General features: G+C 38.9%; 1 protein-coding gene across 2 annotated transcripts in view; it reads right to left on the bottom strand.

Annotated features, from left to right (window-relative positions):
* SPINK5 (serine peptidase inhibitor Kazal type 5) overlaps positions 1 to 12,741 on the bottom strand; it is an 88,208-nt gene that overhangs the window by 38,450 nt on the left and 37,017 nt on the right. For both annotated transcript variants that reach the window (XM_069592361.1, XM_069592362.1), the window contains exons 16-18: positions 10,233 to 10,281; positions 3,875 to 4,002; positions 2,239 to 2,323 (exon numbers count right to left, since the gene is read on the bottom strand). In XM_069592361.1, coding sequence (XP_069448462.1) covers positions 2,239 to 2,323; positions 3,875 to 4,002; positions 10,233 to 10,281 — 262 coding nt within the window. The remainder of the gene's footprint in view (positions 1 to 2,238; positions 2,324 to 3,874; positions 4,003 to 10,232; positions 10,282 to 12,741) is intronic.

The raw sequence follows: 12,741 nt of genomic DNA, 5'->3' as shown, positions 1-12,741 counted from the left end.
AATTACTAAAAGTTGGTTCCAAGTAACAAAAAATTACTAAGAAAATGAGTCAGTTTAGAGGCAAACTTTTAGGCTGTGTCAACTATACCGCCCCCCCCTAGAAAAAAAGCAATTATCAGAATTATACTTTGGCAGCTGTTGTTAGGAAATGGAATAAAGGTAAACCTTGTGTAAGACTATGTGAGAGTAGACACAGAGTTTGCTGTGCTACTTGTAAATTGTAAAATTATAAAATAATGTGAAGTCGATATAAAATGGTCAAGGATTACTGAATAATCGTAATTGAAGGTGGGAATACTGGTATTCCTCCATACCTGGATGACGACAGACATAAAATATGATAAAATATGTGCACTTTGTTTTGTAAGTTAAACTAAGGTGAATGATAGGGCTCTTGTACCCTGTCTTTGAAATTAATAAGAGGGAGAACAATTAGAGATGCAGTGTTGTCAGCTTTGAAGATGATGGGAAAAGTCCAGGAGTCAAGGAACAGCAGCCTCCAGAAGCTAGAAAAAGCAAAGAGCGGGACCTTTCATAGAGATTCCAGGAAGGAAGCCAGCCCTATCACTTAGCCCCTTGGGATCCATGCCAGATTATAACCTAAATAATCATAAGATTATATGTTTGTGCTGTTTTAAGCTACCCAGTTTGTGGTAATTTGTCAGAGAAACCATTAAAAAAAAAAAAAAAAAACCTAGAACACAGGTTTTTGTTTCTTTGGATAAACTACGTAGATGCATCTATGTTACAATTTTAAAATGGTATAATTGAGAAATGATAGATGTTAGAGCTATTACATCTATGGAATAAATGGGGAAAATCTTTAAGAAATAGAAAATACCTAATCTGAGTCATGAGAAACGGTCAGAATTTTGACAGCTGGTGGAAATGAACACTCGTGTCTGAGCTGGAAGAAAGCCACATAGAAGGTAGAGTTCATTGTATGCACAATGCTAAGGACATAATATGTGTGTAGGACTGTGCTGCTATTCTTGGGTAGGTTTCTGGGGACTCCACAAACATAATATCCGTAATGATAACTATATTATTATTTTATAAATGAGATGAAAATGCATAGGTGTTGTCTGTCTGACCTTACTGGTGGGGAGATGGAGCCAGTATTGAACCCTGACAGAGTCCAGAGTCCAGGACTCTAACCACAGTGTTGAGTTCACAGGCTGGAGAGCCAGGAATCAATGCTTGGCACGTCCATGAAGCAACCAGGTGACCAGTACGGTGCTGGATAGAAGGGCAGGAAACTGGGTCTGAGAGGTGAACAGAGGTCACATTCCATACAGCATTGTCAGTCACCAGAAGGACGTTAGTTCTTACTCTGAGTGAGATGAGAAGCCACCGGGTGGCATAAATAACCTGCCTTATATTTGTAAATAATTAGTCTTCCTTCAAAGACTGGAACCAAAGATGAGAGCAGAAAAAACAGTCAGAAATGAGATCTTCCAAGTTAGATAAAGACAAAGGAAAGGAGTGATGAAGACTGGAAGCACAGCCTTCAGAAATATCACACTTGGAGGTTGGGGGCGACATCTAAAGAGCATCATAGGCTTCAGAGCCAGAACATGTGGTTCAGTTCTTAGCTCGCAAGTTACTGTGTGTGTGTGTATGTATATATACACACACATATATAGTCATTAAATATATATTTCCTAACTTGTTATCTAAGCCTCCAGTTCCTTTTTTAAAAAAATACAGATAATAATATTTATCTTAACTGGTTACTGCAAAGATCAGTTATAAAATTGTTATACAACATGCCATACAGTAGCCACTACATAATGAATAGCCATGACCATCATCATTGTTGTCATCATCATGTGAGAGGTTATAGACTGTAAACTTGAGGCTTCAAGATGCTTTTAAGTAATTTTCTCAAGATCTTCCAGAGAATTAACTGGGATTTTGTTTGAAACTAAACATTCGAATACAAAACAATGTGGAGAAAAGTCTGAACTCTGCCTCTGTTGGTTTGCCTTCAGATACATCTTTCCCGCGATTACTATAATTCACGTGGTCAGTGGAGGAAAGGGTGGTTATCTTCTTAAATGCACAAGCACTAGATCAGATATGAGATAGATAAGCTGCGTCAAGAAGAAGGAATCTTCTTAAGTATGGGGATCCGAATATAACTCCTCAGTTTGCAGTCACTGAGGACAGTGGAAGCAGGAGCCTTGCCAGAGAGAATGGAATATTTATGTGGCTCTGATGACATGAAGCAATTACCTGTACTGCTTCTCTCTTAGCTTTCGCAAACCCAGCTTTATCCTTTTCTTCCTTGCCATTATTTTTCTTCTCTTCTTCAAGTTTGCTGCAATAAAATACAGAAGATACAAGCTAAATGCAATTTCTCATTATCTTCAGTAATGTATTTTAAAAAGGAGTAAGAATCTTCCAGACCAAATGTCAGATTTAGTCTTCAGTACAAATTTGCCCAGTAATGCAGATAAATTCAGTAGTTTACAATCATCCTTAAAAAAAATAAACCTAGTACGCTTTTTTATCAGTATGTGAACCTTGGGTAGTATTTTTTTTTCAGTGACTTCAATCAATGATCCAGAAAAAAAATCACAGTTGCCTTGATTTTCTTTTTAATTTTTTTAAAAATTTAAAATTGCTTTTTATATCTAAATAATTACCATATTAATGATGAGAGCAAGGGGTGATACCATAGCAGATGAGGGGCTCATAATGGCAATGAATCATGTTTTAATATAGAATTTAAATTTTTAATATTTTTTCATGGAATTAATATTCAAATTGAAACTCAAGTTTTAGAGTATAATAATGATTCAAGTCCAAGAAGATTCAACAACTAACATTTTGAGGTCAATCATGAGCCTAAAATTCTGACATTCTTGTTATTTTCTATTGACATATAGCATATCAGAGCTGGAAAAATCCTTAGCATTTATCACATCTAATATAGTCACCCAATACAGTACTAGCAAATCAAGCAGATAAGAGGAGAACCCTGATTTCTTGAATCTCGGGCACTTTTTATTGACTGTCCCTATTAATCTTTCCTCTAAGGAACTATGTGAATATACTTAGATTAGACCAAGACATGTGAAAGTTAAGGGGCAATAACTCTGCACTTCTTTACACAAACATTATTTAAATATTTTTCAGCATTTTAGTGTGAGGCTCACTGGAGGACTGAGAATCTAAAGAGGAGGTGAAGCAGAGGTGGTAATAACCCACCTCTGTATTGTCCTACACAATAGAGCTCTGGCTCCACTTAGAAAAACAGTGGCCCAGAAGACCCGGACGTGGCTAAAGAAGAAGACTTTTAGGAAACATCCCTCATGGGGCCTGCCTCTAACGGATTTCACTCTTACAGTAAGCCACTTATCAGAGTATTCATTTCACCTGCATATGGTAATACCCCTGAAAAGATAAATGCAGTCCATTCTATTCCGTTTCTTACTCAGGCTATTTTAGAAGTATTTACACACTGACCCCAGAGACTTCTGTTCAGCTGGTTTTCCCTTAACTGGTATCTGAGTATACTCACAGAATCATAAAATGTCAGGGGTCGGGGACCAAACACTTAATCTCACCCAGATCATCAAACTTCTGGTCGCTTTTTGTTACAAATGATGATTGTCAGGTGTTAAAAACATATTTGCACTAAATTTAGACTCTTCCCATGCCTTAGCTAGAAGAAAGAAAGATAGCTGAATAGAGAATAATATTGTCATTGTGCGATCCAGTGTTACTTAATGTCTTTTCCATGTGCTTTTAAAATTGTCTAGCATTCAAGTCATGGTCTATATTCTACACATTGATGGAGAAACTGAGACTCAGGGCTGATAAATTTTAAAGAGAATGAAGGGGAGAGAAGAGCTTAGACACTCACAACAGGCTTGCACACATGGCACACTTGTTTCCATGCATTTTGCCATCTGGGCCACGGACAGGGTCATTCTCCCTGGTACATATGAGCATTCCGTTCCTCACCTGGTTCTGAAACTCACTGCAGAGTTCCTAGAAAATGAAGAAAATATACTCTCAGAGTGGTTTTCTACCCTTCATACACTTCTGTCTGTTATGAAGAAGAAGTAATGCAGAATTAAGAAAAAAAAAAAGTGATTACATGTAGCAGTAAATCAAAAGCATTTAAAAGTCTTCTATCGTGGACGCAGAATTGTACTGACTGTTTAGTGGATCTGAAAATGTTTAACGTCAGCATCCTCTTGAGGGTGCGTACAACAGAGGTGCAGAGGAAGGCTGATAAAATTGGTGGAGACCAAAATAAAATATATATGTTTATGCTGTATTGCACATCACAGTCTATAAAAGCTAGGAATGATCAAAGGGGAGGAAATTCAACAGACCTAGAAGAGGAGGCTTCCTGGAAAAACTGACAATATTACTAGGTCTTCATAAAAAAAGAAGGAAATCCTGCCATTTACAACAATTTGGACAAAACTTGAGTGTATTATGCTAAGTCAGAGAAAAACAAGTACTGTATAGTATCACTTATCTGTGGAATCCCCAAAAGCCAAATTCACAGAAACTGAATTAGATGGTATTTACTGTGTGTGTGTCTGAGAGGAGAAAGAGAGAAAGTAATCAAAGCATACAATCTTGCAGTTATAAGTTCTAGTTCATAGTGATTATAGTTAACAATACTGTATTATATATGTAAAAGTTTCTAAGAGACTAAATGTTCTCCACACAAAAGACAAATGTAATTATGTGACATGATGGAGTTGTTCACCAAAGCTTTGGTGGCAAGCATTTTCCAACTTATGAGGTACCAAATCAACAAGGTAACACCTTACCCAATGTTTTAATTCAATTATATCTCAGTAAAGCTGGACATTTTTAAATGAATGTGGCCCCCCTAAAGAATATTATGAGCCTCCATTTGTCTTTAAAAGGCTGAGAAAGAAGAGAAAAAACATTCTCAAACTAAAAATAAAGACATATCTGAAATAAAGATCTGGGGAGAGCAAATAGGAAAGTATGATGCCTGGAGAAACTGATTGACATCTTTTTGAGAGGTACTTGACAGACAGAGTCCAGGGTTGGAGGATGCATACTTGAAACAGAAGAATAACTGGGGGAGTGGAGAGAAGGAGGAATGTGTTAAGGTCATTCAAAAAGCTTAGGGGATTTTAGAAACTGATCAGACATTCTGGATAGAACAAATTTTCAGTTCTGAATTACTAATATTAATAAAAAGATCATTCCAGGTAACAGAGTTATTGAGAAAATTAGTCAGTATAAAGGAAAACTTTCAATTTCTGTTGACTTCTGCCCCCCCGCCCCACCCCCCCACCCCACCTCCTGCCCCACCTCCCGCCCCACCTCGCCATCCCCCCAATCCCCCACCCCCTGCCCCACCTCCCCACCTTCCGAAATTATTAGGCTTATACTTTTGCAACTCTTGTTAGGAAATAGAATAAAGATAAACTTTCTATAAGACTATTTGACTGTGGTGGTGGTGAAGACTCTTGATAGTCCCTAGGACAACAGGGAGAACCAACCAGTCAATCCTATAGGAAAGCAACCCTGAATATTCATTGGAAGGACTGATGCTGAGGCTGAAGCACCAATACTTTGGCTACCTGATGCGAAGAACTAACTCATTGGAAAGGACCTTGATGCTGGGAAAGATTGAAAGCAGGAGGAGAAGGGGATGACAGAGGTTGAAATGGTTGGATGGCATCACCAACTCAATGGACATCATTTGAGCAAGCTCCAGGGGTCAGTGATGGACAGGGAAGTCTGGTGTGCTGCAGTCCATGGTGTCGCAAAGACTTGGTCATGACTGAGCGACTGAACTGAACTGAGAGTAATCCAAAACAGTTTGTTCTGCTACTTGTAAAAATGTACAATTATAAAATCATGTGATGCAGATTTAAAATAAAGAGTCAAAAGATTTACTTAATAATCATAATTGAAGGTGGGAATACAAGTATTCATCCATAGCTGGATCCTGACAAAAATCAAATATGATATTCAGTTCAGTTGCTCAGTCATGTCCAACTCTTTGTGACCCCATGAATCGCAGCACGCCAGGCATCCCTGTCCATCACCAACTCCTGGAGCTCACCAAAACTCATGTCCATCGAGTCAGTGATTCCATCCAGCCATCTCATCCTCTGTCGTTCCCTTCTCCTCCTGCTCCCAATCCTTCCCAGCATTAGAGTCTTTTCCAATGAGTCAACTCTTCACATCAGGTGGCCAAGTATTGCAGTTTCAGCTTTAGCATCAGTCCTTCCAAGGAACACCGAGAACTGATCTCCTTTAGAATGGAGTGGTTGGATCTCCTTGCAGTCCAAGGGACTCTCAAGAGTCTTCTTCAACACCACAGTTCAAAAGCATCAATTCTTCGGCACTCAGCTTTCTTCACAGTCCAACTCTAACATCCATACATGACCACTGGAAAAACCATAGCCTTGACCAGATGGACCTTTGTTGGCAAAGTAATGTCTCTGCTCTTTAATATGCTATATAGATTGGTCGTAACTTTCCTTCCAAGGAGTAAGCATCTTTTAATTTCATGGCGGCAATCACCATCTGCAGTGATTTTGGAGCCCAAAAAAATAAAGTCTGACACTGTTTCCGTTGTTTCCCCATCTGTTTGCTATGAAGTGATGGAACCAGATGCCATGATCTTCGTTTTCTGAATGTTGAGCTTTAAGCCAACTTTTTCAGTCTCCTCTTTCACTTTCATCAAGAGGCTTTTTAGTTCCTCTTCACTTTCTGCCATAAGGGTGGTGTCATCTGCATATCTGAGGTGATTACAGTTTCTCCCGGCAGTTTTGATTCTAGCTTGTGTTTCTTCCAGTCCAGTGTTTCTCATGATGTACTCTGCATATAAGTTAAATATACAGAATGACAATATACAGCCTTGACATACTCCTTTTCCTATTTGGAACCAGTCTGTTGTTCCATGTCCAGTTCTAACTGTTGCTTCCTGACCTGCATATAGGTTTCTTAAGAGGCAGGTCAGGTGGTCTGGTATTCCCATCTCTTTCAGAATTTTCCACAGTTTATTTTGATCCACACAGTCAAAGGCTTTGCCGTAGTCAATGAAGCAGAAGTAGATGTTTTTTTTGGACTCTCTTGCTTTTTTGATGATCCAACCGATGTTGGCAATTTGATCTCTGGTTCCTCTGCCTTTTCTAAAACCAGCTTGAACATCTGGAAGTTCATGGCTCATGTATTGCTGAAGCCTGGCTTGGAGAATTTTGAGCGTTACTTTACTAGCGTGTGAGATGAGTACAATTGTGCGGTAGTTTGAGTGTTCTTTGACATTGCCTTTCTTTGGGATTGGAATGAAAACTGACCTTTTCCAGTCCTGTGGCCACTGCTGAGTTGATTTACAATGTTACGTTAACAGCAAAGTGAATCAACTATATATTATATATATATATATAACATACATTATGTATTTATATAAATATAAAATTATATATATATATAAAATACCAAAATCATATTGATTATATTCTTTGCAGCCAAAGATGAAAAGCTCTATACAGTCAGCAAAAACAAGACTGGGAGCTGACTGTGACTCAGATCATGAACTCCTCATTGCCAAATTCAGACATAAATTGAAGAAACTAGGGAAAGCCACTGGACCATTTAGGTATGACCTAAATCATATCCCTTACAGTGGAAGTGACAAATAGATTCAAGGGATTAGAGCTAATAAAGTGCCTGAAAAATTATGGATGGAGGTTTGTGACACTGTACAGGAGGCAGTGATCAAGACTATCCCCAAGAAAAGGAAATGCAAAAAGGCCAAATGGCTGTCTGAGGAGGCCTTACAAATAGCTGTGAAAAGAAGAGAAGCAAAAGGCAAAGGAGAAAAGGAAAGATATACCCATCTGAATGCAGAGTTCCAAAGAATAGCAAGGAGAGATAAGAAAGCCTTCCTCAGTGATCAATGCAAAGAAACAGGAAAACAATAGAATGGGAAAGGCTAGAAATCTCTTGAAGAAAATTAGAGATATGAAGGGAACATTTCATGCAAAGATGGGTACAATAAAGGACAGAAATGGTATGGATGTAAGAGAAGCAGAAGGTATTAAGAAGAGGGGGCAAGAATACACAGAACTAAACAAAAAAGATCTTCATAACCCAGACAATCACAATGGTGTGATCCCTCACCTAGAGCCAGACATCCTGAAACGCGAAGTCAAGCAGGCCTTAGAAAGCATCATTACTAACAAAGTTAATGGAGGTGATGGAATTCCAGCTGAGCTATTTCAAATCCTAAAAGATGATCCTGTGAAAGTGCTGAACTCAATTTGCCAACAAATTTGGAAAACTCAGCAGTGGCCACAGGAATGGAAAAGGTCAGTTTTCCTTCCAATCTTAAAGAAAGGCAGTGCCAAAGAATGCTCAAAGTACCACACAATTGTTCTCATCTCACACGCTAGCAAAGTAATGCTCAAAATTGTCCAAGCCAGTCTTCAACAGTACATGCACTGTGAACTTCCAGATGTCCCAGCCGGTTTTAGAAAAGGCAGAGGAACCAGAGATCAAATTGCCAACATCTGTTGGATCATCAAAAAAGCAAGAGAATTCCAGAAAAACATCTGCTTTATTGACTATGGCAAAGCCTTTGACTGTGTGGATCAAAATAAACTGTGGAAAATTCTGAAAGAGATGGGAATACCAGACCACCTGACCTGCCTCTTGAGAAACCTATATGCAGGTCAGGAAGCAACGGTTAGAACTAGACATGGACCAACAGACTGGTTCCAAATAGGAAAAGGAGTATGTCAAGGCTGTATATTGTCACCCTGCTTATATGTAGAGTACACCATGTGAAATGCTGGGCTGGAAGAAGCACAAGATGGATTCAAGATTGCTGGGAGAAATATCAATAACCTCAGATATGCAGATAACACCACCCTTATAGCAGAAAGCAAAGAAGAACTAAAGAGCCTCTTGATGAAAGTGAAAGTGGAGAGTGAAAAAGTTGGCTTAAAGCTCAACATGCAGAAAACGAAGATCATGGCATCTGGTCCCATCACTTCATGGCAAATAGATGAGGAAACAGTGGAAACAGTGTCAGACTTTATTTTGGGGGGCTCCAAAATCACTGCAGATGGTGACTGCAGCCATGAAATTAAAAGATGCTTACTCCTTGGAAGAAAAGTTATGACGATAGCATATTGAAAAGCAGAGACATTACTTTGCCAACAAAGGTCCATCTGGTCAAAGCTATGGTTTTTCCAGTAGTCATGTGTGGATGTGAGAGTTGGACTGTAAAGAAAGCTGAGCGCCGAAGAATTTATGTTTTTGAACTGTGGTGTTGGAGAAGACTCTTGAGAGTCTTTGGACTGCAATGATATCAAACCTGTCCATCCTAAAGGAAATCAGTCCTGAATATTCATTGGAAGGACTGATGCTGAAGCTGAAACTCCCAATACTTTTGCCACCTGATGCAAAGAACTGACTCATTTGAAAAGACCCTGATGCTGGGAAAGATTGAAGGTAGGAGGAGAAGGGGACAAAAGAGGATGAGATGGTTGGATGACATCAATGACTCAATGGACATGAGCTGGAATAAACTCCAGGAGTTTCTTATGGACAGGGAGGCCTGGTGTGTTGCAGTCTATGAGGCCACAAAGAGTTGGACACGACTGAGTGACTGAACGGAACTGAAATTATATATAGAGAGAGAGTTCCCTGTACTATACAGTAAGTTCCTGTTAGTTATCTATTTTATTTATAAAAAAAAGTGAAGTCGCTCAGTCGTGTCTGACTCTTTGTGACCCCATGGACTGTAGCCTCCGGGATCCTCTATCCATGGAATTTTCTAGCAAGACTACTGGAGTGGGTTACCATTTCCTTCTCCAGGGGATCTTCCCTATCCAAAGATCGAACCCAGGTGTCTGCATTGCTGGTAGACATTTTACTGTCTGAGCCGCCAGGGAATCCCAGTTTTTATATATAGTAAAGTGTGTATGTCACACTCCCAATCTCTCAGTTTACAACCCCTCCCAACTTTGCCTCTAGTAACTTTAAATTTGTTTTCTACATCTGTGACTCTATTTCTGGTTTTTAAATAGGTTTATTTGTACCACTTTTTTTTAGATTCCACATATAAGCAATATCATATGGTATTTGTCTTTCTGTGTCCCATAAAAATTAAACAGGGGAGCATTTATGCTAATGAGATACCTAGAGTGTTATTGTAGAGAAATCGTGTCAGGGTATAATATAAGAATTTGTGATAAAATTACCTTTGTATCGTATCTTTTAGCCTTTGCTTTTGCTCTGTCTTCTTGCTGACTGGAAGAAACAGGAAAAAAGAGAAAAGAAATGAATCTTAATATGGTAGATTCTTAACACTCACAGGTTGATCATTCATTGCTTTCATTATTCTCAAGCAACTCCAATGATACAGTTATAGTAGGTGTCATTTTATTGGGTAATAATTAGAATGATTTATTTCATCTCAAGAGAACGGTATTCAAGAAATAATCACTTAATTAACAAGGAAACCTATTTAGCTTCTCAGCAAATAACTTGCAATAGGACTTTCTTACTTGCTGATTCTTTTGCATTTGCAAAAGGTACAAAACTCTTCATGCAAGTCAAGGTGTTAGTGGCTCAGTCATGTCTGACTTTTTGCTGCTCAATGGATTGTAGCCCACCGGCTATCTCTGTCCATGGAATTCTCCAGGCAGTTATGCTGGAGTGGGTTGCCATTCTCTTCTCCAGGGGATTTTCCAGACCCAGGGATTGAACCTGGGTCTTCTGCGTTGCAGGCAGATTCTTTACTGTCTGAGCCACCAGGGAAGTCCCGCTCCAAAAAAAAACTCTTTATAAAAAGTGGTAATATTTAGTTTCTGGGAGGAGTATAGCATGATGATTAAGAAGAAAGACTCTGCAGCAGAATTGAACAAGAAACACAGAAAGTGTCAACCTGTCTGTATCTTTGTCATCTTTAAGTGCGGGAGATAGCGTGGAAGGATAGGAGAAGTAATAAGAATACTTCTCTCATAGGACTGTTGTGAGCATTACATGAGCTGATACATGCCAAGCAATTAGACTAAGTATCTGGTATATAATAAAGGGATTGATAAAAGTGATCAATATCATCAGCATTATCAACATTATTGAAAATTAACTCTCCAAGAACAGGGATATGTTTAAATGAGAGTAACAGCTCTTAGCCATTTTGGAAAAGTAACAGTGTTGCAAATTGAGTTCAATTTGCTCAGTCTAGAGCGTAATTTGATCTATAATGCAGATAATTCAATCATATTATAGAGACAAAAATAATTTTTATATGTTACAATCACCATAAATTCTCATTGATCAAATTAAAACTTAAAAAGTTGAGAACTCTATTTGTATATGCTATTAAAGTGTGCAAGAAATGACTATGGAGAAAAGCATGATTCTTAAGAAAGGCAATAGCCTTTGCTAATATATCCTTAAAATATAAGAGAATAAAACTTTAATTGAATAAAGAATTTTTACATTGATGGAAGAAACTAAAATAGCTCCAAAAGTGTGGAGTTTCTTAAACTTCATTATTTGAAAACTGATCCAAACTTTATTACGAGTCTAAATTGTAAGATTTAACTCATTTCCCTTTTATAAAGTAGTTAGAGGAAACAGCAGAGATGACCACTAGGTGGCAGTCTTACTTCCTCATCTCTGAAACATTAATATCAAGAATAGACTGAAATAAGCCTCAGTTCAGTTCAGTTCAGTCGCTCAGTCGTCTGACTCTTTGTGACCCCATGAATCGCAGCACGCCAGGCCTCCCTGTCCATCACCAACTCCCATAGTTGACTCAGACTCACATCCATCGAGTCCGTGATGCCATCCAGCCATCTCATCCTCGGTCGTCCCCTTCTCCTCCTGCCCCTAATCCCTCCCAGCATCGAAGTCTTTTCCAGTGAGTCAACTCTTTGCATTAGGTGGCCAAAGTACTGGAGTTTCAGCTTTAACATCATTCCTTCCAAAGAAATCCCCAGGGCTGACCTTCAGAATGGACTGGTTGGATCTCCTTGCAGTCCAAGGGACTCTCAAGAGTCTTCTCCAACACCACAGTTCAAAAGCATCAATTCTTCGGCACTCAGCTTTCTTCACAGTCCAACTCTCACATCCATACATGACGACTGGAAAAACCATAGCTTTGACTAGATGGACCTTAGTTGGCAAAGTAATGTCTCTGCTTTTCAATATGTTATCTAGGTTGGTCATAACTTTTCTTCCAAGGAGTAAGTGTCTTTTGATTTCATGGCTGCAATCACCATCTGCAGTGATTTTGGAGCCCAAAATAATAAAGTCTGACACTGTTTCCACTGTTTCCCCATCTATTTCCCATGAAGTGATGGGACCAGATGCCATGATCTTTGTTTTCTGAATGTTGAGCTTTAAGCCAACTTTTTCACTCTCCACTTTCACTTTCATCAAGAGGCTTTTTGGTTCCTCTTCACTTTCTGCCATAAGCGTGGTGTCATCTGCATATCTGGGGTTATTGATATTTCTCCTGGCAATCTTGATTCCAGCTTGTGTTTCTTCCAGCCCAGCGTTTCTTATGATGTACTCTGCATATAAGTTAAATGCAATATAACAGCCTTGGTGACAATATACAGCCTTGATGTACTCCTTTTCCTATGTGGAACCAGTCTGTTGTTCCATGTGCAGTTCTAACTGTTGCTTCCTGACCTGCATATAGGTTTCTTAAGAGGCAGGTCAGGTGGTCTGGTATTCCCATGTCTTTCAGAATTT

Source organism: Ovis canadensis, chromosome 5 (genome assembly GCF_042477335.2).
Source record: "Ovis canadensis isolate MfBH-ARS-UI-01 breed Bighorn chromosome 5, ARS-UI_OviCan_v2, whole genome shotgun sequence".
NCBI lineage: Eukaryota > Metazoa > Chordata > Mammalia > Artiodactyla > Bovidae > Ovis > Ovis canadensis.
The sequence above is the reverse complement of the archived record's forward strand: the minus strand, read 5'-3'. Positions and strand labels throughout refer to the sequence as shown.